At 59.6% G+C, this 23,112-nt stretch overlaps 2 protein-coding genes and 1 non-coding gene across 3 annotated transcripts in view; 1 reads left to right on the top strand and 2 right to left on the bottom strand.

The window, feature by feature from the left end:
* NPR1 (natriuretic peptide receptor 1) overlaps positions 1 to 7,415 on the bottom strand; it is a 28,101-nt gene extending 20,686 nt beyond the window's left edge. Inside the window, exon 1 of the mRNA XM_065574598.1 lies at positions 6,515 to 7,415. Coding sequence (XP_065430670.1) covers positions 6,515 to 7,199 — 685 coding nt within the window. The 5' untranslated portion in view covers positions 7,200 to 7,415. The remainder of the gene's footprint in view (positions 1 to 6,514) is intronic.
* Positions 7,416 to 13,025: 5,610 nt separating this feature from the next.
* TRNAM-CAU (transfer RNA methionine (anticodon CAU)) lies at positions 13,026 to 13,097 on the bottom strand. Its single transcript has one exon. It is a non-coding gene; the product is annotated as a tRNA-Met (tRNA).
* A 141-nt stretch (positions 13,098 to 13,238) lies between these two features.
* ILF2 (interleukin enhancer binding factor 2) lies at positions 13,239 to 22,502 on the top strand. The gene is made up of 15 exons (XM_005280603.5): positions 13,239 to 13,529; positions 14,562 to 14,621; positions 15,297 to 15,339; positions 16,746 to 16,850; positions 17,263 to 17,340; positions 17,600 to 17,702; positions 17,784 to 17,849; positions 18,116 to 18,232; positions 18,501 to 18,579; positions 19,052 to 19,139; positions 19,391 to 19,452; positions 20,235 to 20,349; positions 21,036 to 21,126; positions 21,656 to 21,825; positions 22,340 to 22,502. The coding sequence occupies exons 1-14, from the start codon at positions 13,525 to 13,527 to the stop codon at positions 21,814 to 21,816; spliced, it is 1,173 nt and encodes a 390-aa protein (XP_005280660.1). The 5' UTR covers positions 13,239 to 13,524; the 3' UTR covers positions 21,817 to 21,825; positions 22,340 to 22,502.
* Positions 22,503 to 23,112: the final 610 nt, after the last annotated feature.

The following is a 23,112-nucleotide window of genomic DNA, read 5'->3' as shown; positions in this document are numbered from 1 at the left end:
CTAGCCCCAGCTCACTCTGCGATTTGGGGGCAGGCCCCTTTCCCTGCACTTGCCCCAGCCTCCCCCCGCCATGAAGGGGGCGCGTCCAGAACGGCTGGGAGGGTCACAAAGTAGATTATAAAATTGGACGAAGTAGATTATAAAATTGTAGCTGCGGGCAGCAACCCCCTGCCCGCTCCCCCAGCGGGCACAACCCTCGCCTGGGCCAGGCGGGGGGCACGGCTGCCCGGCTGTCCGGTCGGAGAGGTGGGGCCCCAGCTCTAGGGCTGCGAACAGAGACAGCCCATCCTGTTGGCTCAGCCGGCCCTTCCCAACGACAGATCTATTTAGCAACAGCTGGTGTTCGTCCCCGTGGCAAGAGCAGGCCCAGGGAGAGGTGGGCTGCACATGGGGGGGCACCACGCCAGCCGCTTCACCCGAAAACCCCCCACTGGTGCCAGCAGCCAGGGTGGCACCCGCCCAGCCCAGCCACCACCAGGACAGCCACCGCTCTGGGCAGGGCGGAGGCCAGCGGGAGCTGGGAGCCTGACTCTCCCCAGCCGTGGGCCGCTGTGCCCACGGGCATGCAATGCCACGGCCCTGCTTACACCCGCTGTGCCCGGGAGCGGCAGTGGCACAAGCCACAGGTGGCAGGCCAGAGCGTCCCCAGCACAGCCAGCCCGGGGGCCGCCCCGGAGACGATCCCGGAATGAGCGCACGGCACTGACGGGCTGGGGCCGCACGAGACACGGGGCCAGGAAGCCGACCAGCGATCTCGCCCTGGAGGAGCCGCGAAAAAGCCCAGCGCCCAGGGGCTGGGGAGCAGGGAGGGGGTCGGAGCCCACCCTTTCCTAGGCCTCAGCGGGCCGGGAACATCCTGTTATTTTCCGGCCGCGCGCGACCCGGCCTGTTGTTTCCCTGCCGCTGGCCCAGCCGTGTCAGCCAATGTGGCCAGGGTCAGGGGGCGCGTTCGGTCAGCAGAGCCCCGGCCAGGCCGAGTCAGCGCTCGGCCCCTCCGCAGCCAGGGCGCCAGCCCAGGGGCTTCCTGTTGTGCTGACTTGGCGTCTCCTCCCCTCCAACCCAGGCTTCAGGCCGTGATTTATCTGAGGCGCTCGCCCAGCGCCCGGCCCCGGCCCTGCCCCGCGGGCCCCGGCTCCTTAGCAGGGCCGGGAGAGGAGACCGGCCAGAGGCAGGGGCCCAGCTCGGCTCGGAGAGCTGGGGAGAGTCCGGCAGGCCCTGGGGGGTCCATCCAGGGTGGGGTGAGGGCCTGCGGGCAGGGCAGGGTGTGGAAGGGGGTCCTGCGCCCTGCCCAGGACACCGCCTCCTGCTGGGGGAAAGCAGGGAGGTGGGAGAGGCAGTCCAGACCTCCTGCCCTGTCGCTGTCGCAGCCCCGGGCCATCCCACGCACCCCCTGGCCGAGGAGTTACTCCGTGGGGCCATGCCTTGCCCAGTCCAGCAGCGACGGGCTCCGGGGAAGGTCCCTGGAGGGAGCGCGAAGCCGGACAGGGAGCGCGCCAGGCCCCAGAAATAGCCGAGACAAAACAAACCGAGGCAGACACAGAACGAACACCGTGAAATAGGCACCAGGGACAGACAGAGCTTGGCAGTGCCCTGGGAGCCAGCCTGACCCCGGGGACCCTCACACCACGCCCAGCCCCACGGCGCCTGGGAGCCAGCCTGCCCCCAGGGACCCCCACACCACAGCCAGCCCCACAGCGCCTGGGAGCCAGCCTGCCCCCGGGGACCCCCACACCACACCACGCCCAGCCCCACAGTGCCTGGGAGCCAGCCTGCCCCCAGGGACCCCCACACCACACCACGCCCAGCCCCACAGCGCCTGGGAGCCAGCCTGCCCTCAGGGACCCCCACACCACACCACGCCCAGCCCCACAGCGCCTGGGAGCCAGCCTGCCCCCGGGGACCCCCACACCACACCACGCCCAGCCCCACAGCGCCTGGGAGCCAGCCTGCCCCCGGGGACCCCCACACCACACCATGCCCAGCCCCACAGCGCCTGGGAGCCAGCCTGCCCCCAGGGACCCCCACACCACACCACGCCCAGCCCCACAGCACCCTGGGAGCCCCCACACCATGGACTGTCTCTCTCCTACTCCTGCCACAGAGCCACACCCCTCAGAGCAAACTGCAGCAGCACCACTGAGCCACTCCGGCTCCAGGCTAGGCACTGCCTCAGTTTCCCCTCCTAGGGCTACTGAATAATGTCACCACAGGCTTCCCTGGCTCAGGTCACAGCCCTTCCTGGGGGAAATCACAAAGTTCCCCAGGAAACCCCCAAACTCCTCCCCAGCCAAGCCCCGGCCCTGCTGTGGCTTCTTCCCACTAGAGAATTTTCTCTTTGCTGGCTTCTACTGCCTACGCCCCAGCCCTTGGGACTCTGTCCAACAGCAACCCCCAAGACCTCCCCCAAGGGTCTTCTTGCTCACCTGGTTTTATTTCCACCCCAGAGGCCTGATTTAGCCACCTGACCTGCCAGTCATGTGACTTTGCTCCTGCGGGGGGGGGGGGGGGTGAACTAAGTGGGTCACAGGTGGGGCTGTGCCCATCTCCCCTTAAAGGGCCAGGCACCCCTTAAAGGGCCACCTGGAACTGCTTGGCACCAGTGGGGATAGAACTCACATCCTCCTGTGGCACAAGCCCAGGCACCTGAACGAAAGGGAAATCCTCATGTAGCGACTGCAGTGCAGGGCCCATGACACATGGGTGAGCAGTGGAAGGCATACAGAAACCCCCACACGTTAGGAAACGAAGCAGAGAAAGAAGCGGATGGGAGTAAGTGGGCTCCGCGCCCCTGTATAAACGGCACAAGTGCCCCCCTGCGAATCCGGCACTGCCACGCCTACCCAGGGGAGCGGAACGCTAAAGAAGTTGCAGCTGCAAACAGGTAAGTGCCCCTCCTCCTGGAGACAAGATAATCACCCCTAATTCCAGCCTGCATCCCTGCATCCCTGGACTCCCCGTTACAGGATTCCTCTTCACATCCTGGCTTAAAACATCTGGCAGCGTTGCCATGTGGCTGTACGCAGCGGCCGTGGCCCACCCCAGACATGGCTGCATTTCGGGGACTGAGGAAGTTCTAGGGCCAGAGTCTCAAAACGATTCAGCTGCAGAAGAATCCGGCCTGCTGGGGGCCAGCTGGGGGCCGGGCTCCTGGGTAAATCTGGGCCCGAGGGTAGATGCTCAGCCCCGGAAAAGCTGGCACTCGAGGTTGGGCTGGGAGGGTTAATGATATTAATTAGCACCACCACAGCGTCCTCAGTCCTTCACCCCCCGGGAGGAAGCCACGTCCCTCACTCGCGGGACAGAATGGCGTGATCCACTGGCACCCTTAGAAAAACCTCCACTAATAACATCACCTCGGTCCGGTGTGCTCTGCCCAGCCGGGGTGGGGCCCGCTGGGCATCCGGCCTGTCCTTCTCTGTGGGCAAGTGGGCACGGAGCCTGGCTCATCCCTCCTACAGGGAGACGTGGCTCAGAGCTGAGCTCCCCGTGTCTGTCAGGGCCCCCCATGGACACGAGGCATCCTGGGACGCCTGGTCAGACGGGGGAGCGGCTAGATGGAGCAGGCTGCACAGGGAGGGATGACACCCCTGCTGCCTCCGAGCCCAGGGTCTCTGGTCTCCCCCATGTTTGCAGATGAAGCCGTGCGGCTGATTCGGATTCACTCCCCCTAGGCTGGGGGTGGGGGCATCTTCGGGGCAGGCCCGCGGCTGAGGTCTGGGGTCGCTGCTTGGATTCACAGTTTGACGTGGGGGGAGCAGGAGGAGAACTCTGGGCTGAATGCTCCCGCCACGCATCCGGGCGCTCTGCCCCCCCCCCCGGCCCATCCATGGGGTGCTCCCCCTCCCAGCTCTCACAGCGTCTCCACGGGAAGCCCATCACCATGGCGCTGGAGCGCCCGGCTGTCAGACGGGCTGGGGGGGTGTCACTCCGCTCCACTCCCTTGCCCCCCGGGGGTGTCTCTGCTTACCCCAGCCCTCCCCCCCCATCGCCTGCTATCCGAGCAGCGACTCCCCTCCCCACAAGAAGGAATTCCTGCCTGGCTCTGACCCGGGCTGGAGCGATCGCCTGTTAACCCCTGGCTCTCATTAGGTGTGTTTGGGGAGCACGGAGATGCCCGGTCCCAGATCGGGCCCCACTGCGCCAGGTGCTGTACAGACGCAGCGCAGAGACGGCCCCTGGCCTGCAGAGCTCACAGCCTCGGGGGCCGGATCCTGCTCTGAATGACGTCGGCACAAAGCCAGGGCAGGCGCTGACGCAGCTCATTGCTGTACTGCGCTCCCCCGCAGCACGGCCCTGTGGTCAGCCCTGGGCCGGGCAGGCCTCTGGGAGCAACCATGGGATGAGGCCGGGCGTTGCCATAGCAGCTGTGACTTCCAGAGGGCCAGGCCTCTTGCCTTTTGTCCCAGCCAGGCCAGGAGCTGGCTCTGTGGGATGGGCCATGGGGTCAGGGAGCACGGGGCAGGTTGGGGCTATGATTTTTCAGTGCCAGGTGCCCAGGATTCGGTGGGTTAGAAACCCAGTGAGGGTACAATAAACCCTGGGCAGGAAGACGATCCATCTGCCTGCCCCAGCTGCCCCTGAAAACACACGCACAAATCCATCCCTCTGCATGCGCACACGCATGTACACAACCACACACACATCCACGCACGCTGCCTAATCACCAGGGATCCTAGTTGCCTGTGATAAAAAAACCCGACATTCTCCAATACAAACACAAAACTAGCCATGTTTTTCCACGGTTAAACCGAAGTGCTGACCCTCACTTTCCCCGGCCGCAGTACACACGGGTATCCGCGGAACACGGGGTTTTAGTGACAGCCAGTAGAAGCCCGTTTATCCAGCTCTGCATCTGAACCAAACCGGGGCTGAGAGCTGCCTGAGGGAGCGCCGGATAAGGGGGGCTCGGCTAAACGGGGTTCTACGGTGCCTGTTTTTATTTTTTCACTAAATGTAAAAGCTGAAGATTCTCTGTCAAGGGGCCAGTTCCGCGTCTTTCCGTGGCCAGCGGATTTCCAGGCGCCCTGCGACTCAATCCGTCTCCACACCCGCACACACACACAGAGACACACGCCCGCCCGGGGCAGGCAGCACTGCTGTGCGTCTCCGAGCCCGCGGGACAGTTAGACGTTCCCAAGCCCAGGGCTCCGTGGTCGGGCTGGACACATGGTGGGAGGCGAGGGGGGGGGGACTTTCACTGCCCATCTGTGGGGCACCTCCCCAACGTGCAGGTTTGAGCCAAGGCCCCGGCCCAGTTCCCTGCTGTCAGGGCCAGATCCAAGTCCGTGGATAGTCTCCTCCTGTAGCAGGGTTTGGATCAGGCCCTTAGAGCCGACAGCCATGGTGCCAAGTGTCATCTGGGCTGGGGGGTTCAGAGCTTGTCTCCCCATCAGGTGCCCCTGCCCCGGGCTGGGCTCTGCTCGCTGCACCCCGGCAGGCTGGCGCCCACCTGCAAAGCGCCCACCTGCCTTCTGGTGGCCAGGCTGGGGCGTTCGTGGAGACCGAGCGTTTGGAATGAAACCAGCCCCATGGGATCGCCCCAGGGGTGTGCACTGGGCCCTGGGCTAGCGAGCTGCCCTGCACTCTGCAGCGGCTGGGTAACGGCTCCGGCAGGGGATTGTCCCACCTTACATCTCCCACGGGGAGCCAGCCCCCTGCCGCTGGCACAGAGCACTGGGGACCGGACTGTTGGGGGATTAGATGGGACCTGACGGGTGGATTGCACCTCGAGTGGCTTCGGCTGGGGCCAGATTCAAACCCCCAAGCAGAATTCCCCAAACCAGGGCCAGACCAAACGCACCCCATCTCCCTGCAGCCGGACTCCCGTTGGCTCTAGACTAGGGCTTGGAGGGGCCCCCGACACGACCTGTCCAAGCTCCCCTCTCTCACTGCCCGGGGGAGGGGTGTACATTTCACCCGTCACCCCCATCCCAGCAAGCTCCTTGCCTTTTCCAATTCAGAGCCACCCCCCACACCGCTCAGCTCCCCCACTCCGTGTACAGGGAGCCAGGGAAACCAAGCCTGTGCTGGGCTGGCTGGAGCGGCAGCACACCACAAAGTTAACACAAAGCAACTCGGAGAAAACTTCCCCCCCGACCCGCTGGGAATCCAAAGGGCTGGATCTGTTCCACGTGGGGGGCTGGGAGAAGGGGGGCAGCGTTTCCGTGTGTGTGGGGGGGTGCATTAAGGAGGTGGGGCGGCACCGGGGCCCCTTGCATTGTTCGGTTGAAGACGAGTGCCATGCGGGGGTGTTGCCGGGGGTGCCGTGGTGGGAAGGCTGCGCTGGGGCAGCCTGGGGTTGGGCTGGGGGAGGTGAACCCTGGGGTGGCTGCACTGGGAAGGGGGGGGAGTTGTGCCGCAGAGCAGGGGGGCAAAGTTGCACTGAAGTGGCAAGCAGGGCTGCGGGGAGGGAGGAGCTGCAATAGGGAGATGTTGCATAGGGGGCTTGTGGCACCGTGGGGCAGGGGGGGCCCTGGAAGCAGCCGTACCAAGGTGGGGTGGGAGGGTCACTTACTTCTGCCCTTCTGCTTGATCTCCTGGATTAGGGAGGTGTAGTTGGCCTGGTCCTTGAAGGAGATGTCCATCACGGTGAGGTTGTGGACGGTGGGCAGCTGCATGTACAGCCCCTCGATGGCGAAGAAACAGGGCCGGTCGTCCATCTTCTCGTCCGAGTAGACCAGCATGGCGCGGTGGGTCCAGTTGAAGTGGCGCTGGAGCCCCACGACGTACTCACCCAGCTTGCGGTGGCTGGGCCCGGCCCGCGTGGTCAGGGAGAACATGTCCTTGTTGTCGAAGCCGTGGGCCTCGGCCCCGGCCGTCACCAGGGGCAGCTTCCAGTGGCTGGTCAGGCGGGCCACGGGCGCCGAGCTGTAGACGCAGCCGGGGCCGATGAAGGCGTCGGGGTTGTCGGTCAGCTTGAGGTCCACGGCGGCCACGGGGGCGTCCTGGTCGGAGCAGACGCCGTGCTTGTCCTCGCTGTTCCCGAACACCCAGCGCACCGTGTGGCCCGGCAGTAGGTCCGGCTGCCGGTTGATCCGGTCGATGGCCAGCCAGATGGCAGGGCCCACGCGGGGCCAGGCCCACGGGTAGGTCATGTTTTGCTTCGGCAGCAGCACGGCCAGCGTCAGGTTGGCCCCTTGGCCCCGCGACCCGCCCAGCTGGCACAGGACCCCGCACAGCACCACCAGCGCCCACCGCATGGCGTCACTGGCGCATCGCTGCCCCCCGAGGTGCAGCCCCCCGGCTCCCCTGCTCCAGCCCCCTAGATCCCGGCGGGCCACCCCGTGACCATGGCCGGAATTCCGAGTCTGCCCGCGCCCGCTGCCCCTCCGCGCCCCGTCCCCCCACTGCCCTGGGCTCCAGCCGCTGGGAGCTCCCTTCCCTTCCCTTCCCTTCGCTTGCTTCCCGGTGCTGAAAGTGACTGATTATCTCCCAGGCAGGCAGCCTTTTCCTTCCCCTCATTCAATGACAAAAGGGCTGTTATCATGCACAGCTCCTTAACCCCCTCCTGCCCAGAACCCCCCAGCGCAGGCAGGGAGCACCTGCCTGAGGGAGGGGACAGGGAAGGGGTGTGTGTGGGGGGCGGTTTCCCAAAGCCCGGTGAGGTGGGGAGGAGACGGATGCTGGCCCCCCGCTAGTCGCCCCCAGGACTGAGCAGAGCTGCTGGACGCGACCAGGGTATTTCGGGTTTTGCCCAGGAATTGAACTGAGAGGGGGCCTTCGACGTCTGGGGGCGGGTTGGCAACACTGCCTGTAACTTGTTGACCACTGGGGGGGGATGTGGGAGTTGGGGGTGGAGGGAAATCCCAACGGGCAGAGAGGGGACAGGATGGGATGAGATGAGATGGGGGGGACCAGGGCAGGGTGGGGAGGGCCCCATGGGGAAAGGGTGATTACCAGTCACCCTGGGCTGTGTGGCTTGATCCCGCCGTTTGCCCCACTCCTCCCACGTGGGCTGCGTTCCCGCCTGGGGGTGAAAGGGAAAGAACTGGTGCCCCCCACGTCCCACCACCAGCTCCGGGGCTCTCGGGTCCTGGTGAGGGCACGGCCAGCGTGTGGGTGAGCACAGGCCTGGCTGGAAGCAGGGCTCAGGTGGGGGGTCGAGGGGAAGTTCCCGGCTCCCCCCTACTTATGCAAACTTCACGCTGAGCAAGGAGTCAAAGGGCCCTGCAATGCCTGAGACGGAGACGGTGGGGGGCGGCAGAGGCTGGGGCGGGGGAGCAGATGGGGGGGGGCAATGGGCTGGGGGTGGGGAGAAGGGGCTGGGGAGATAATGAGGGGAGGGGGCGGAGGAGGGCTCGGGGGGCAGGGCTGAAGAAAATAAAGTATCCAGAGCCCTCCATGGAGGCTGGAGTGGGGGCCCAATCCGGGCCAGGAAGGGGACCAGGGCCTGATCTTGCTGGGTCCCCGCCTCCCGCACCGGCCCCAGGTTCCAGCTCTCCTTCGCCCCCTGGGGGCAGTGGTGGGGACGGCAGCTCTCCTCCTCAGCTGTTACTGCATCCAGACTTACAGCATCACCAACTCTTGTGATTGTCTCATGATATTTGGTGTTTTCTCTTAAATCCCCAGCTCCTGGAGTCAGGAGACTCTCAGCTCACGTGTGAAATCCAAGTCTGGTTCTGGCCCTTGTGGGTGCGGGGATAAGCTGGAGAACAGGAAAGAGGGGCAGCCCTGACGGCCCCAGCACCAGAAAGGGGGAGCCGAGGAGCTGACCTCATGATTTGGGGGAGCGGGCTGGTGCTTTGGGGCACTGGCGGTGGGGAGTACTGAGTCCAGGGCAGTCTTTGGCAGGGGTCCCTCAAAGGAAGAAGGGGATCCGTGCACAAAGACCCCCCCACACCCCATGGCTGAGCACTGCCCCAGAGACACGCAGGGGCCTCACACACAGACATGGCATGCAGACCACAGGGCTGCTTCTGTGTCTGGTGCAAATCAGGAGCGCCCCGGAGATGAGCGCCGCCGCAGAAGAGGGGGATTGGGCCCCTTGGAGGGGGTGGGGGTGGGCTGGAGAGCCGTGAAGCAGACCTGGCGGCTACCTCAGGTGTGCTGAGAAGGAGGTAGCAGAGAGAGGGGCCCAGGAAAGTCAGAGGGGGCCCTGGTCTGAGACTCAAGAGGACGTAATTCTGGGCTGCCACAACCCTGCTGGTGCTGGGCGAGTCCTTTGCCCTCCTACGCTGGGGCAGCGGGGTCTCCGAGAGCCAGTCTATCCAGGCTGTCTGCTGCAACAGGCGTCCTGTTTCGGCTGGAATTTCTAGCTGCCGCTGCAGTCCAGCAACTAGCACCCCCGGGGCACTTTATTTACGGCGCCGTGGGGAATGTGCCACCAGGGTCAGCGGGGGCACGGATATGGCCAATCCCCCATTAGAGGAGAGGGAGTTAATGGAGCCAGTTATCGGTGGGGGGAGCAGAGATACAATAACATCGCAGCGAGGCCGGAACCTGTGTCAGGGCAGGTTATTAACGGGAACGGGCGGCCGGAGCGTTTGCCTTGCAAATGGGCTTCCCATGCAAAGGAGTGAATTCGTTTCCAAGGCGCTGAGCTAGTTACCGCCGGGTCCGTATTGTCTGGGGAGAATTTGTTCCTGGGGCTGAATGGGAAAAGCAGGCGGAGAAAGGCAGCGCTTTGTTAAATGCAACCTCGACCTTGCACTCAAGGCGGGGGCTGCATGTTGGGGGGCAGCTAATAAAGTCGCCCCCTGCCCTGGCTGGATTGCAAACCGCTGGGAAACAGGAGAACTCGAAGCACCCTGAGCAGCACCAGTGCTAGCGAGAGGAGAGTAGAGAACGCTGAGCCAGCTTCCAAGAGCGTGGCCCAGGCTGCATGGAAAGTGTGTGTAGTGGAAGGAGCAGCGGAGAGGGAGCCAGGACCCCTGGGTCCTACCCCTGTCTCCAGGAGGGGAGCTGGGTCTTGTTAGAGCGGGGTGGGGGTTGGGGGCCAGGACCCCTGGGTCCTACCCCTGACTACATGAGGGGAGCTGGGTCTTGTGGGAGTGGGAGGGGGGGTTAGGAGCCAGGACTCCTGGGTTCTCTTCCCATCGATGGGAAGTGGGGGCTAGTGGTTAGAATAACAGACTAGAAGACAGGACTCCTGGGTTCTTTTCTGAGTGGCTATCACTGACTGACTGACCTTGGGCGAGCCCCTTTCCCCTCCCCTGCCTCAGTTTCCCCACAAATGAAATATCGTAAGGACACTAATCCTTCTCCCAGGAGAGGCGCTGGCAGTGATGTCACGTCTCCCAAGTGCTCAGAGATTCCTGGTCAGGCTGCCTTGGTCTTTCGTTCCAGGGCGCGCCGTGGGATGCGTGGCCCGTTCCCCCACAGGCCCTGCTTGCTCGGAAATCACCCCCACGGGCACTGAGAGCGCATCGCGACCCCCCCTCCCGGTGCCCTCCCCAGCCACATCTGCAGAGATGAACCTGAGGCGGGGGGGTGGGGCTGCAGCATTAGCAGCCGGGGGGGGCATGAATGGCTCCAAAGTCACTCTTGGCGGCAGGGGACTGAGGGAGGGAGAGCTGGTTATTTGGGCTTTGTGGATCAGCCAGCGCTGCCCCCGTGACGGATGGCTCCAGGGAGCCGGTTACTGAGCGGGGCCATTGGCGGGTGGGGAATTCGTCTGATTTTCCCCCCATCCAAACCGCCTCTGCCCCCTCCCCGGGGCACATGGGCTCAGCCAGGAGCCACTCCAAGCCCCAGTATTTTTTTTGCAGGGGGTGGGGGGGGATTTTCTTCCCCAGCAACGAGTGCTGGGGTGGGGCTCCCCGAACATCCCCTCCCCGCTGGGAGCACGAGAAGTTTCTGAACCAGTTCCTGGGCCATGTGCTTCCTGCCAGATGGCGGTGGGGGTGGGGGTGGGGGTGGGTTTGTTGGGTGACACAATGCACTTCACTTTCCCTGCCCCCCATTTACCTCTCCCCAATGCTGCATCTACACTGCTCCTCTCTAACTCCGGCAGAGTTACCACGCTCCCACCATGCCCCTAAATCCCACGTGTCTCCTTGGAGATGCCCAGGGAAGAAGCCCCCAAAGTGGCCATTTTCAGTGCCCCGTTGCTGGCATTTCGGATGCCAGGAGCTGGAGGAAAGGGGCATCCACTGGTTGGGCTGAGCAGATGTTCTGTGGTGTCCCGGCGCCACCCAGAGGTCTGTTGGCACCAGACACACAGAGCTTATGCAGGGTGGGGATCCCAGCTGGTTGGGAAGTTTTAGACAAACTTTTTTTTGCTGGAAAAGGCCGATTCATCAGACCCGAACCCGCCGACAGAACAGGGCCGGCTGCAAGGGATCTCCCAGCTCGACACGTTTGTGTGTGTGTGTGTGTGTGTGTGTGGAGGTGAAGCGTTGAAAGTGTCCACGTGTCCTATTCCGATCTTTCTGAAACAAAACGTTTCAGAACCGTTTGATCCGCAACGTCTTGTTTGGATATTTACACCGATGGAATCGACACGTCACCAGTGACCGGAACGGAATGGGCTTTTTCCAGATTTTTTTTTGGTTGGTGAAAATTGTCAAGGTTTGGACTTTTTGGCCCCAATTTGGGATGGGAACATTTTCCAGTATTTCCAAAATTCTCACAGGGTGGGAAAGAAGCTGCCGGCCCAGCCCGAGTGTCCGTCTGGTCTGGTTAGCTTGCAGATTCTTTGGGGCAGGGACTGTTCTCTTTGATGGTTGTAAAACACACAGCCCGATGGGGTCCCCGTTTTATCTGGGGTCCACTCAATACTACGCGTATTTGATTGCCCCCCAATTTCCTGCCCTCGCTTTCTCATCAGTGTCTCTGTCTCTGTCCAAAGCAGATTTGTATCCTCCGACTTGTTTAGCTGTCAATTCAAAATGCAGAGTGTACAGAAAGTGCAGTGCCTGGCACAATGGGCACATGATATGTGGCTGGGGCTTCAAGGCCCCAGCACGATACCAGTTAGTAAATAAATAATAAATAACCAGGATCCTCACCCTGGCCCCGGGACTGCCTGAAGCTTCTCCAACCCCCAGGTGATCACAAATCATGAGTCAGGGCTTCCAAAACCCATGAGATTTCAATCCATACATGAAATTGGGTTTGTGTTATTTGCCTTCTGGGTTCTGAGCCTTCTGGGCCGCGTTTTCCAGCTTTTCTCCTTCTAGCTCTGGTGGCTGAGTTTGTCCTATTACTTTTAAAAGGATGCTGAGATGCTTGATGCCATCACCTGACTCCAAGAGCTGGGGCTTTAAGAAAAAAAACCACCTATTGTGGTAAAATTGCACAAGTTGGTATCCCAGGGACTGAGATTTCTGCGAGGGGGAATGGAGGCGCTGGCCCCTGTCTGGTATGGAGCGCAGATCCTGCTGACCCCGCTCCCTTCCTAGCCCAGCACCTTGGAAGGGGGTCACTTCCCGGCCTGTTTGGCAGCTCCAGCAGGCTCTAAGCTGCAGTGAAATCACTTGCGGGAACTGCAGGAACCACCACGTTGCAGCCAGACGCTGTTGCATAGTGACATTGGCACAGTGATGTCACACCCGAACAATGACATCATACTCAGACACCGCACAGTGACACCGGCACAGTGATGTCACACCTGAGCAATGACGTCACACCCAGACGCCATCACATGGGCGACACCAGCACAGCGACATCACACCCAGACACCGCACAGTGACACCGGCACAGTGATGTCACACCCGAACAATGACATCACACACAGATGCTGTCGCACGGGCGACACTGGCACAGTGATGTCACACCCGAACAATGACGTCACACCCAGATGCTATCGCACAGGCGACACCTGCACAGCGACATCACACCTAGATCCCACACGATGACACCGGCACAGTGATGTCACACCCAGATGCCAGTGCAATGACATCACATCCAAACACTGCAGCATGGTAACACTGCCGATGATGTCACACCTGAAGGTCTGCAACGCGATGATGTCACAACCAAAGGCCTGCAAGGTGGTGACATCACAAGCCAACGCCTAGGGAGTAAAATAGGACCCCCGTTACTGCCCTGCCCCAATGGGGAGCGCTGCGCCAAAAGACGTCTCCTAGCAGAGGATGGTTTCGATCCATCGACCTCTGGGTTATGGGCCCAGCACGCTTCCGCTGCGCCACTCTGCTGCGCGTTGTAAGCCCGCCTCAAGCTTCTACACATAGCACGCACGCTAGCGCACAGCCACACACGCATGCGCACTCGGCGCGCCTCCCCCCCCGCCAGTCCTTTTCCACCTCCCTTACCTAGCGGTCATTACCCGTCACTGCAGAGCGCGGCCTCTCGGGGCGCGCGCCAGCTCTCCAACGGCCCCGTCTCGGTCCCGCCCCGGGCCGGCCTGTGATTGGCCGACGCCCTGACGCCTCTCGGCGCGTCACGACGGATAGGCGAGACGACCAATGGCAAAGCCGGAATGGAAGAGGGGCCTCTGGGGCTGGTCGCGCGGGAGGCGGCGCGCAGCCAATAGCCGGGCAGCTTGTTGGAGGGTGAGCGACGCAGGCCGGCGGCTTCTTCTCTCCACAGCGGCGGGTTCCATTGTTCGGGTTCAGCGGCGCCATGAGGTGAGGGGCGGCCAGGCTCGGGGCCCGCGGGCTGCCTGAGGGGAGAGGGGTGGATCCCGGGGCTGTCTGAGGGAGATGCCCGGAGGAGGGGTCTGGCCCCGGGGGGAGGGGCGGGGGTGGATCCCGGGGCTGTCTGAGGGAGATGCCCGGAGGGGGGGGGTCTGGCCCCGGGGGGAGGGGCGGGGGTGGATCCCGGGGCTGTCTGAGGGAGATGCCCGGAGGGGGGGGTCTGGCCCCGGGGGGAGGGGCGGGTGGATCCCGGGGCTGTCTGAGGGAGATGCCCGGAGGGGGGGGTCTGGCCCCGGGGGGAGGGGCGGGGGTGGATCCCGGGGCTGTCTGAGGGAGATGCCCGGAGGGGGGGGTCTGGCCCCGGGGGGAGGGGCGGGTGGATCCCGGGGCTGTCTGAGGGAGATGCCCGGAGGGGGGGGTCTGGCCCCGGGGGGAGGGGCGGGGGTGGATCCCGGGGCTGTCTGAGGGAGATGCCCGGAGGGGGGGGTCTGGCCCCGGGGGGAGGGGCGGGTGGATCCCGGGGCTGTCTGAGGGAGATGCCCGGAGGGGGGGGTCTGGCCCCGGGGGGAGGGGCGGGGGTGGATCCCGGGGCTGTCTGAGGGAGATGCCCGGAGGGGGGGGTCTGGCCCCGGGGGGAGGGGCGGGTGGATCCCGGGGCTGTCTGAGGGAGATGCCCGGAGGGGGGGGTCTGGCCCCGGGGGGAGGGGCGGGGGTGGATCCCGGGGCTGCCTGAGGGAGATGCCCGGGGGGGGGGGTCTGGCCCCGGGGGGAGGGGCGGGGGTGGATCCCGGGGCTGTCTGAGGGAGATGCCCGGGGGGGGGTCTGGCCCCGGGGGGAGGGAGCGGGCAGGCGGTGCCGTCTGAAGGGGATGGATCCAGGGGGCTGCCCCTGTGTGGGGGTGTGTGTGGTGCTGGGAGGACCTGCGGGGGGGAGGACAGTTCCTCTCCCAAGGCGGGGCTGCCCCCTGGGGCAGGGTGTGCGGGCCCCCCGCTCTGCTGACACGGGGCTGTCATCCTTCCCCAGGGGTGATCGAGGTCGTGGCCGTGGCGGGCGTTTTGGCTCCAGGGGCGGCCCTGGCAGCGGGTAAGTGCTGCTCTCTGAGCGAACCAGCCCCGGGGCGGTGCGGGGGGGCGGGCTGCAGCTGTGAGCATCGCCATCCAGAAATCCGCTGTCCCCCTCCCGCGGGGAGGTGCGGCACGTCCTAGCCATTGGGCCTGCTGGCTAGTCATGCTGTAGAGGCAAAATACTGCTGAAATGCACCCACTTCTGGATTGGGGGATGGCTGCCAACTTGTTGCAAACCAGTAGGAGGTAGAGGGAAAGTGGAGCCTTGTCCATACGCTATGAAGCAAACCCCATAAAATCTTCCTAACGCTATGATCCAGCGTGTGGCGGAGATCTCTCACTACGTACTGCACAGGCAAGAGCCGTCCTAAAGGTTATTAAGAGCTTTGCTTAGGTGGGACCCATTCTAAACTGGTAAACGCTTGATTGACAACCAATGTATTAAACTGTGTTAAACTTCCTGTTGCCCAGGTAAAAAGGAATTTTAACTTGTCCAACAGGGTGAGAGGTCCTCCCATGAGAGGCTGGGAAGAAGGGTTTGCTTTTCTCTAGAACACCCTTCCAACCGGGGTGTAGGATTTGATGGACTAGTGGTTCAGTCTGGTGTACCGTATCTGCCCCGTTATCACCCAGCAATGTGTGGTTAACTTCGTCATAAGACCTCACCTTTGGCTTTGTTTTTTTTCTTTTTTAGGTTCAGACCCTTTGTGCCACACATCCCCTTTGACTTCTATGTGGTGAGTAACCTGGCTTGGTTTAGCTAGTCCATGGCACTGGCTGTGTAAACCAGGTGCAGGAATGTTGTATTGCAATTATATTCTTGGTTTATGGTGTGTCTTCACAGCACAGTTAGCACGCTTGAGTTAACTGCACTTGAGCTAGTCTACCTTAATAGCTCCAGTGAGACTCAGGGGAGCCACACTTCAAACCATTCAGTTACCCAGACTGATTGGATTAGCTGCTGCTGATTGTTTAGAATTTGAGCTGTGCCATTCATGGGTTAGCTGGGAGCTCAAACCACCACATAATTGGAGCTGGACACTCCTGTGTGTGGACAAGAATCAAGTTGAGGTAACTTGAGCAAACTGCTGTGAAGACACACCCATAAAGCTCCCAGTGCAAACTACGCAGGCTGTGGCATCGAATAGCTTAACTGCTGGCAGTCTAACATGAGACAGGGAGTTTGCAGAAAGCCAGACCTGCTATTTGACTTTTTGGCTAAGTTGAAGTAATCAAAGGGACCACAAGTGGCTAGCATGTCTGTCAGGGTGTGGCAAATGGCAGTGGAGACACAAGGTGAAGGGTAAACAGACTGGGGAGGGCTGGTTCTTATCATGACATATGGCCCACCCTTTAAGATCCAAACAGAGGAGAAAAATCTCTTTTCCCAACTCTGCTGCCTATAGTCCAAACAAAGCATGAGTTACCTTGGCCAAGTTCCCAGAAGAAATCGGCGTATCCTCCAGACTCCTTCCTAGTCTTGGCCCTTCTCAGGATTAACAGGACTGCTTGATCTGCCTCCTTTTATTGGGGAGGTTCCCCTTCATTACAGCTGTTTCCATCCTCTCTTGAGTGCCTCTGCAGTAAAGATACACAGGTGTGGTCCTTGCCAAGGAGAAGGGATTAATGGTTTCCTTGCCTTCAAAGGTGGGGCTGTACACCCTGTCACAACAGTTATAAGGTTTGGATATATGCAGACAGGGACTCCTTGTTCTGAGCTCAGGGACAGCAGCTGATGGGTGTCCTTTTTTTGCCTCCTTTTACTAATAAGGCTTTTCAGGATGGATCTTTCCGAATGTTTTTAATCCAGCTTCTCGCAGCTGTCTCTTCATAGCTCCTGGTTCCCAATCCGCTCTGTGTAGAACACCTGCTTTGTGGTGGTAATGCACTAGTTCTAGTGATTCTCTGTTGTTTGAGCCCCAGGGAAGATGTGTAGGCAGGACTGAAGGTTTCCGTGCTCCACTCAAAACGAAATGCCCGACTGCTACAGTGGAACAGCCATTAGCAGAAGGAAACACTTGGAAGTGACTAATGGATGTAAACAGTGGAGTTAAATGGAATAATCGTCTTTTCTTGCTGGTAAACGAGCCACTTTGTCTCCCTGGCACGACACCAGTCTGATGTCCGTCTACTCTCGTTTCAGTGCGAAATGGCCTTCCCTCGTGTGAAACCTGCTCCAGACGAGACGGCATTCAGTGAAGCCTTGCTGAAGAGAAACCAGGATCTGGCTCCCAATTCTGCTGAACAGGTTAATAAAGCATGCGTGCTGGGTGCTTGCCATTGGAAACGTGTCAAAAGGAGTTCAAGGTGTTGCCAGGTTGCTTTCAGTAGAGCGTTGACTTTGTCACGGTTGTAAGGGGTACAAGAAATTATCTTTGTAGAAAGGAGGGCTAGCTCCCTAGCCTGTTTCCTCTAACCCCAATGTGGGAGATGCACGTCCTGGGGTGGGTATTGTAGCCTGCAGTAGGATGCTGATGAGGGAAAATGCAACATTATTTTTAAAGTGGCTTCTAAACACACTTGAACTAACCTGTCTGTTGCATCCCTTGTACTGGGATTGTCTAAGTCGTATCCTTCCAAAGCGTGTGTATTTAGCTTCGTGTCTCAAGACTCCAGTCAGTCTGTTGCTGCTACAACCACTTTCTCTGATTCCTTTTCAGGCTTCCATTCTTTCTCTAGTGACTAAAATAAACAATGTGATCGACAACCTGATCGTAGCACCAGGAACTTTCGAAGTGGTGAGTCAGATGAGTTTGTTTGGAGAATCTATCCAGCAAGATGTGCTGGCAGATCAAGGAGACTGTCATGTTCTGATTGAGTTGCTCTTTATTCTCCTGCCTCGGTACAAGATCAGAATATTAATGGCATAACTGGTATGAAACTGGCTTTCTTTGGCCTGATTAAAGAGTCCATCTCGCCTCTGGAGGGTGGGGTGCATAAGGGGACCACACAAGTAGAGTTGTCGGCATTAACTCTTGGTTTGCTCCCATAAATCAGCAAATCGAAGAAGTCCGCCAGGTGGGGTCTTACAAGAAGGGCACCATGACAACGGGGCACAACGTGGCCGATCTGGTAGTGATCCTGAAAATCTTGCCCACATGTAAGTATTGGCTTCTCCTCTGCGGCTGACTGGGACGGTGGCCAGAATGAATGTAATTCTGTATTCCGTTTCTCTCTCTAGTGGAAGCTGTTGCTGCCTTGGGAAACAAAGTAGTGGAAAGCCTGAGAGCACAAGATCCTACTGAAGGTCAGTAACTTCACTTGCAGCGTGACATGAAGGGGATGCAGATGAGCAGAATAAGCAATGACACTGATGTTCCCTGATAAATAGGGAGACGCTCCCCATAGGGCGGGGGCTCCTTCATGCACAAACCAGGGTAAAGCTGAGATAGCTAACGGAAAACCAGCGTAATGTCAAGGCTGAGAAGCCTCCTTGCTTCTATTTGCCTTCAGTGTCTTGGGCTCAGCCGTGTGGACCCCCTCTGAGTATCTGTTTTGCTCTTTCTCCCTCAGTCCTGACCATGTTAACCAACGAGACTGGCTTTGAGATTAGCTCTGCTGATGCCACGGTGAAGATCCTCATTACCACCGTGCCCCCCAACCTTCGCAAGCTGGACCCAGAGCTCCACTGTAAGGAAACCTCTCAGAACTTATTTGGCTGCTTAGTTAGCGTGTGGGGATGGGGAGCTTCTATTTGTCCACTGCAGAGCAGCCCTGTTTACCCACAGACCTCGGGGGGGGGGGGGGGGGGGGAGATACAGCTTGCTTGCTGATTCTGTACCCCACAGCTGTGACAATCCAGAGCATGTTTACAGGATCATGGGGAGCAGCTTGCTTTACCCCAGGCTGACTCTCCTCAAATGTTCTGAATCAAACCTGCCTACCTCTCCTCTTTCAGTGGATATCAAAGTGCTGCAGAGTGCCCTGGCTGCCATCCGACACGCTCGCTGGTTTGAAGAGAACGCTTCTCAGTCCACGTAAGTTTCTCTGCCGCTGGAAGGCCTTACTGACCTAGCCTTCCCTGTATGCAGTGAACAGGCTGTTTCCCCTCTGGGGAAGGGGCTTTCATCACCAGTCCCATACTCCTCTAGCCAGACAGAGACATAACACCGGAGCTCAAGCCCAGCTCTAATACTGCAGGCATGTGGCAATCTGGCTTCGCTTGGATTCATGCAGGCCACCACCCCACACATGCACGCGCATGGGAGTTTGCCTCCCCTGCTCCTGCATGGCCAAGCCTTTCTGATGAAGTGTTGGCTAGCAGAGTAACTGGTAGAGGAAAATCTTTGGGTTCTTCCAGAGCTGATGCTGGGCAGAGGTGCAGCACCTGAGCCCAGGCTCCCAAAGCAGCCCCGTCCCTAATACTCTAGACTGGCCTTGGCAGCCAGCGAGAGGTCCGAGCCCTGTGAAACCCTCTGAGCATTGTCCTTGTAAAACGTCGTCTTTCAGGGTGAAAGTCTTAATCCGATTGCTGAAGGACTTGAGAATCCGATTCCCTGGCTTCGAGCCCCTCACTCCGTGGATCCTCGACCTTCTGGTATGTGAGTGGAAGGGGGCTTTGATCTAAAAGGGCACAGTCTCCATATAGACTTTCACTCTGATCTGCTGTGGCTTCCGTGGCCAATGTTTGGAGGGATCTGGTGGGTCTGCAGCCCCTGACCCTGAATCCCACGGCAGCTCAAGCAGTCAAGTCCCACAGATTGTCGCTTCCTGCAGAAAGAGGGGCTTTAAAACTGATCTTTCATAAACACTCCCTTGTGTCTAACAACTTCCTCCCCTTACCTTCAGGGGCACTATGCTGTGATGAACAACCCTACCAGGCAGCCCTTGGCTCTCAACGTAGCGTACAGGTACGTGTGCTGCAGATAAAGTGAATGTCAGTTTGGAAATCTTGCCTCTGCTGCTGGTGCCCTGGGCTCTGGTTTCTCAAGACTGTTTCATGCTGCGTGAACTCCCTTGTCACTTCTTCAGAACCTCCTGAAACGAGCAGGTTGCTGCTGCGTGGATCTAATTACGGTATTGGCCAGTACCATTAACGCAGGACTTCTTACCTTGAGCTCTCGGGTCTAAATCCTTTCAACTATGGTGACAAAGCAAACTCATGGCCTATTGAGAACACCATGAGATGTTGCCACACACACTTACGCCATGTTAGGGGTTAGGGTCTGGCAGCACCCTACCTTGGACCACTTTCCTTAGTGCCTAGTGCTAAACATATCCTATGCCGCGCTGGCGAGTCACCCCATGGCTCAGCGAGACAATTGTGTTGGGGATTAGTGTCTAACACAGGGGTCGGCCACCTTTCAGAAGTGTGCCAAGTCTTCATTTATTCACTCTCATTTAAGGTTTCGCCTGCCAGTCATACATCTTAACCTTTTAAGAAGGTCTCTTTCTATAAGTCTATAATATAGAACTAAACTATTGTTGTATGTAAAGTAAATAAGGTTTTTAAAATGTTTAAGAAGCTTCATTTAAAATGCAGAGCCCCCCGGACTGGTGGCCAGGACCCGGGCAATGTGAGTTCCCCTGAAAATCAGCTCACGTGCTGCCTTCGGCACACGTGCCATAGGTTGCCTACCCCTGGTCTAACACGTAGAACTGTCTGTGTTGCTAACACCTGACTGCCCCACAGGCGCTGCCTTCAGATCCTGGCGGCTGGGCTGTTCCTCCCGGGATCTGTTGGGATCACCGATCCCTGTGAGAGTGGCAACTTCAGAGTCCATACAGTCATGACCCTGGAACAACAGGTGAACTAACCTTTGTGCATGCAGCTCCCTGAGGCTGGGGTGGTGGGAGTACCCTGGCCCCATGGCATTCTGTAAAGGGGCAAAACTCTGAGACCTGGAAGTGCAACTTGCTGTATGAAAATGAGCTAGTGGGGTTACTGGCTGCGTTTATCCCCTGGGGCTTCCAGCCTGGGGCTCAACCCTTCGTGTCACTGGGGTTAGAGCGGGAGGGGGTCCTGACCCTGGGTACAGCGTGAAAGAGGGTTTAGGACCCCGGAGGCAATACGCTGGGACGCTGCCACTTCAGCCAGTCTTGGTGGTGCGATGCAGTTCGTAGGCAGGCACATGCCTCACTGGGTAAAAGCAAAGACCTGCAGCCCAAGTCTTAATTAAAATTAAACTGTAAACGAGGGAAGAGCAGACCAAAGTCTTCATATCACCCCTGTCCTGGGGAGCGGAGAGCCAAGCCGTAGCCCTGTGCACACAAACAGCGCTGGCTTACCCCAGCTGAACTGCTGTAGCACGGTCCCTCTGCATGGGGCAGTCAGATCAGGCTCCTGTGGCTAAACCAAGGCCCTGCTGAGAGCGTGTGCGGGGCTGAGCCAAACACTCGACTGCCTGGGCGATGGATCTGATACGTCAGAAAGGCTTTACCCTCAGTGCGGGGGGACTCCCGCGCGTGCATTCATTCTCTACTCCCGTCATAGGACATGGTGTGTTACACGGCACAGACGCTCGTCCGAATCCTCTCACACGGCGGTTACAGGAAGATCCTCGGACAAGAGGGGGATGCCAGCTGTAAGTAGGAGCTCCATGGCTTGTGACTGCTGGTCAGCATGGCCAGGAAGTGCTGGGGCTTTATTTGGAGACACCTCAGGGAGGATGTGGAAGGTTGAAGACTTAAGGAAAGCTGGGGTGGGGGGGCCTTACCCGAGCATATGGCAGAAGAGAGCAATCCCCTATGGCTTGACTTGGTCAGACTGAGCAAATCAAGCATGCAGGCACACCCAGCCAGTGACCTGACAAGGATACGTCTGGTCCCTGCATGGTGGGGGCTGTTGCTAGAACTTGGGAGCAGCCTCTTGCCTTGAACCCTGACAACTTGCCCTTGAGAAAAGAATTGGGCAAATGCAAGGGGCTTGCTGTCACTAGGGGTCTGCTGTCCGCTTCCTGTAACAGCTGCAGCGGGAGGAGAAATGGCAGGGGGCTCTGGGTTACTTCAGCTGGTCTCCTCCCCACCTGGCACCGTTCTGAGGAATGCCCTGGGGTTGGGGTGCTGGCAGGACCCTGCACTGCAGGCTGACGTGACGACTTGTTTGCTTTGCAGACCTGGCCTCTGAAATGTCCACTTGGGACGGGGTGATCGTCACCCCTTCAGAGAAGGCTTATGAGAAGCCTCCAGAGAAGAAGGAAGGGGAGGAGGAAGAGGAGAATCAAGAAGAAACAGCTGCGGGAGAGGAGGAGGAGAGCATGGAGACTCAGGAGTGACCTGCCCAGGTACAGACAGCCAGGTGGTGTCAGTCTGAGGCTGCCCCTACAGATGTATTTGGGGGGGGGGGGGGGGGCACATCTACCTGGAACTCAAGGGTCTCGGCCTGGTTCCAGTGTCTGGGGCTGCACCATTCCCCTCCTACCTGTAGTGCCCGAGACCGTAAGTGGAAACTAACAGTCCAACTTGCTGCTGCTTGCACAAATCTGAGCCAGCTCCGGTGGCTTCTTACCTGCAGCGTCTGACAGTGTAGGGAAGTCCCTAAGCTTCACCTGGCTGTGCTGCAGGACTATGGGGAACCTCTCTGCTTGCCTAGTGAGCCCCAGGGCATGTGCTCAGGCCAGCCCCCTGGGAAATAAGTGATCGATGCTGCTGTACCGCACGGGAGCCAGCCAGCTGCTCTTTCACTCGTGAGCTCTTGCTCTAAGCTCAGGCCTCCCTTCTGCCCCTGAGCACTGTGAAAAGTGGTACAAGTTCCTGCCTCACCTGCATTTTGATGTGGTGTTTGCTTGGCTCTTGCAGTTTTGCCCCCTACCTGTAAAGCATCCCGGTGGCCGCAGCACATGAAGAATCTCGTCTAGGCCTGAGCCTGTCCTCAACCATCTGTCCCGCTGAACGACGGGAAGAGTCCTTTGTATTTTGTCTTGGTTTTTATAGGTTCTATTAAAATGGTTCCCCCTTTTAAGTGCCTCTCCTCTGATTTGTGTGTGGGCAAACAACCTTCTCCCCCCCCAGGCGGAGGCTTGGGTAAGGGGGGGGGGGGAGGGGGAGCATTCCAGATCTCGGAGGAGCCGGAACTGGTCCATCCATCCACTCTAGAGCTGCACTTCACCACAGTGGGCTAGTGCTGGATCTCCATGGCTGCACTGCACCCAGCATGAAGAGACACTAAGGGACGGTCTCTAAGGTGCCACAAGTACTCCTGTTCTTTTTACTAAGGGCTGTGACAGGCCTGAACCACTCTGTCCGGGGGCAAGGCTTTCGCTTTCCTCTAGAGCCGGGGGGGCAAACCCTGGCTCATGGGCCGCCTGCAGCGCTTCTCCAGTTGAAATGTGGCTGGCAGAGCCCCCCACGCCTTCCCCCTACCAGACTTAAGGAGAGCTCCGGCCCTCTGCCTTGCAGCGGGGGGACAGGCAGGCTCAAACTTCTCATGATCGTTGTGTGCAGTTTGGAGGGTCAGAGAATGCTGCGTCTGTCAAAGCAGTGCCCTCCCCCGGGCAGGAGAGAACAGTCTGTCCAACGGGCCCATGCCCACCCAGCCCTAGCAGGAGTGCCCCCCACACATCACTCACCAG

The sequence above is a fragment of the Chrysemys picta genome, chromosome 20, assembly GCF_011386835.1.
Source record: "Chrysemys picta bellii isolate R12L10 chromosome 20, ASM1138683v2, whole genome shotgun sequence".
NCBI lineage: Eukaryota > Metazoa > Chordata > Testudines > Emydidae > Chrysemys > Chrysemys picta.
Note: the sequence above shows the minus strand (reverse complement) of the source record. Positions and strands in the feature narration are given on the sequence as shown.

What these genes read in the sequence shown, in the direction of transcription:
- ILF2 (XM_005280603.5), top strand. An exon ending in CACCAGGAACTTTCGAAGTG is followed by an intron (nt 17,341 to 17,599) that starts GTGAGTCAGATG and finishes CCCATAAATCAG; the next exon opens with CAAATCGAAGAAGTCCGCCA. An exon ending in CGTGGATCCTCGACCTTCTG is followed by an intron (nt 19,140 to 19,390) that starts GTATGTGAGTGG and finishes CCTTACCTTCAG; the next exon opens with GGGCACTATGCTGTGATGAA.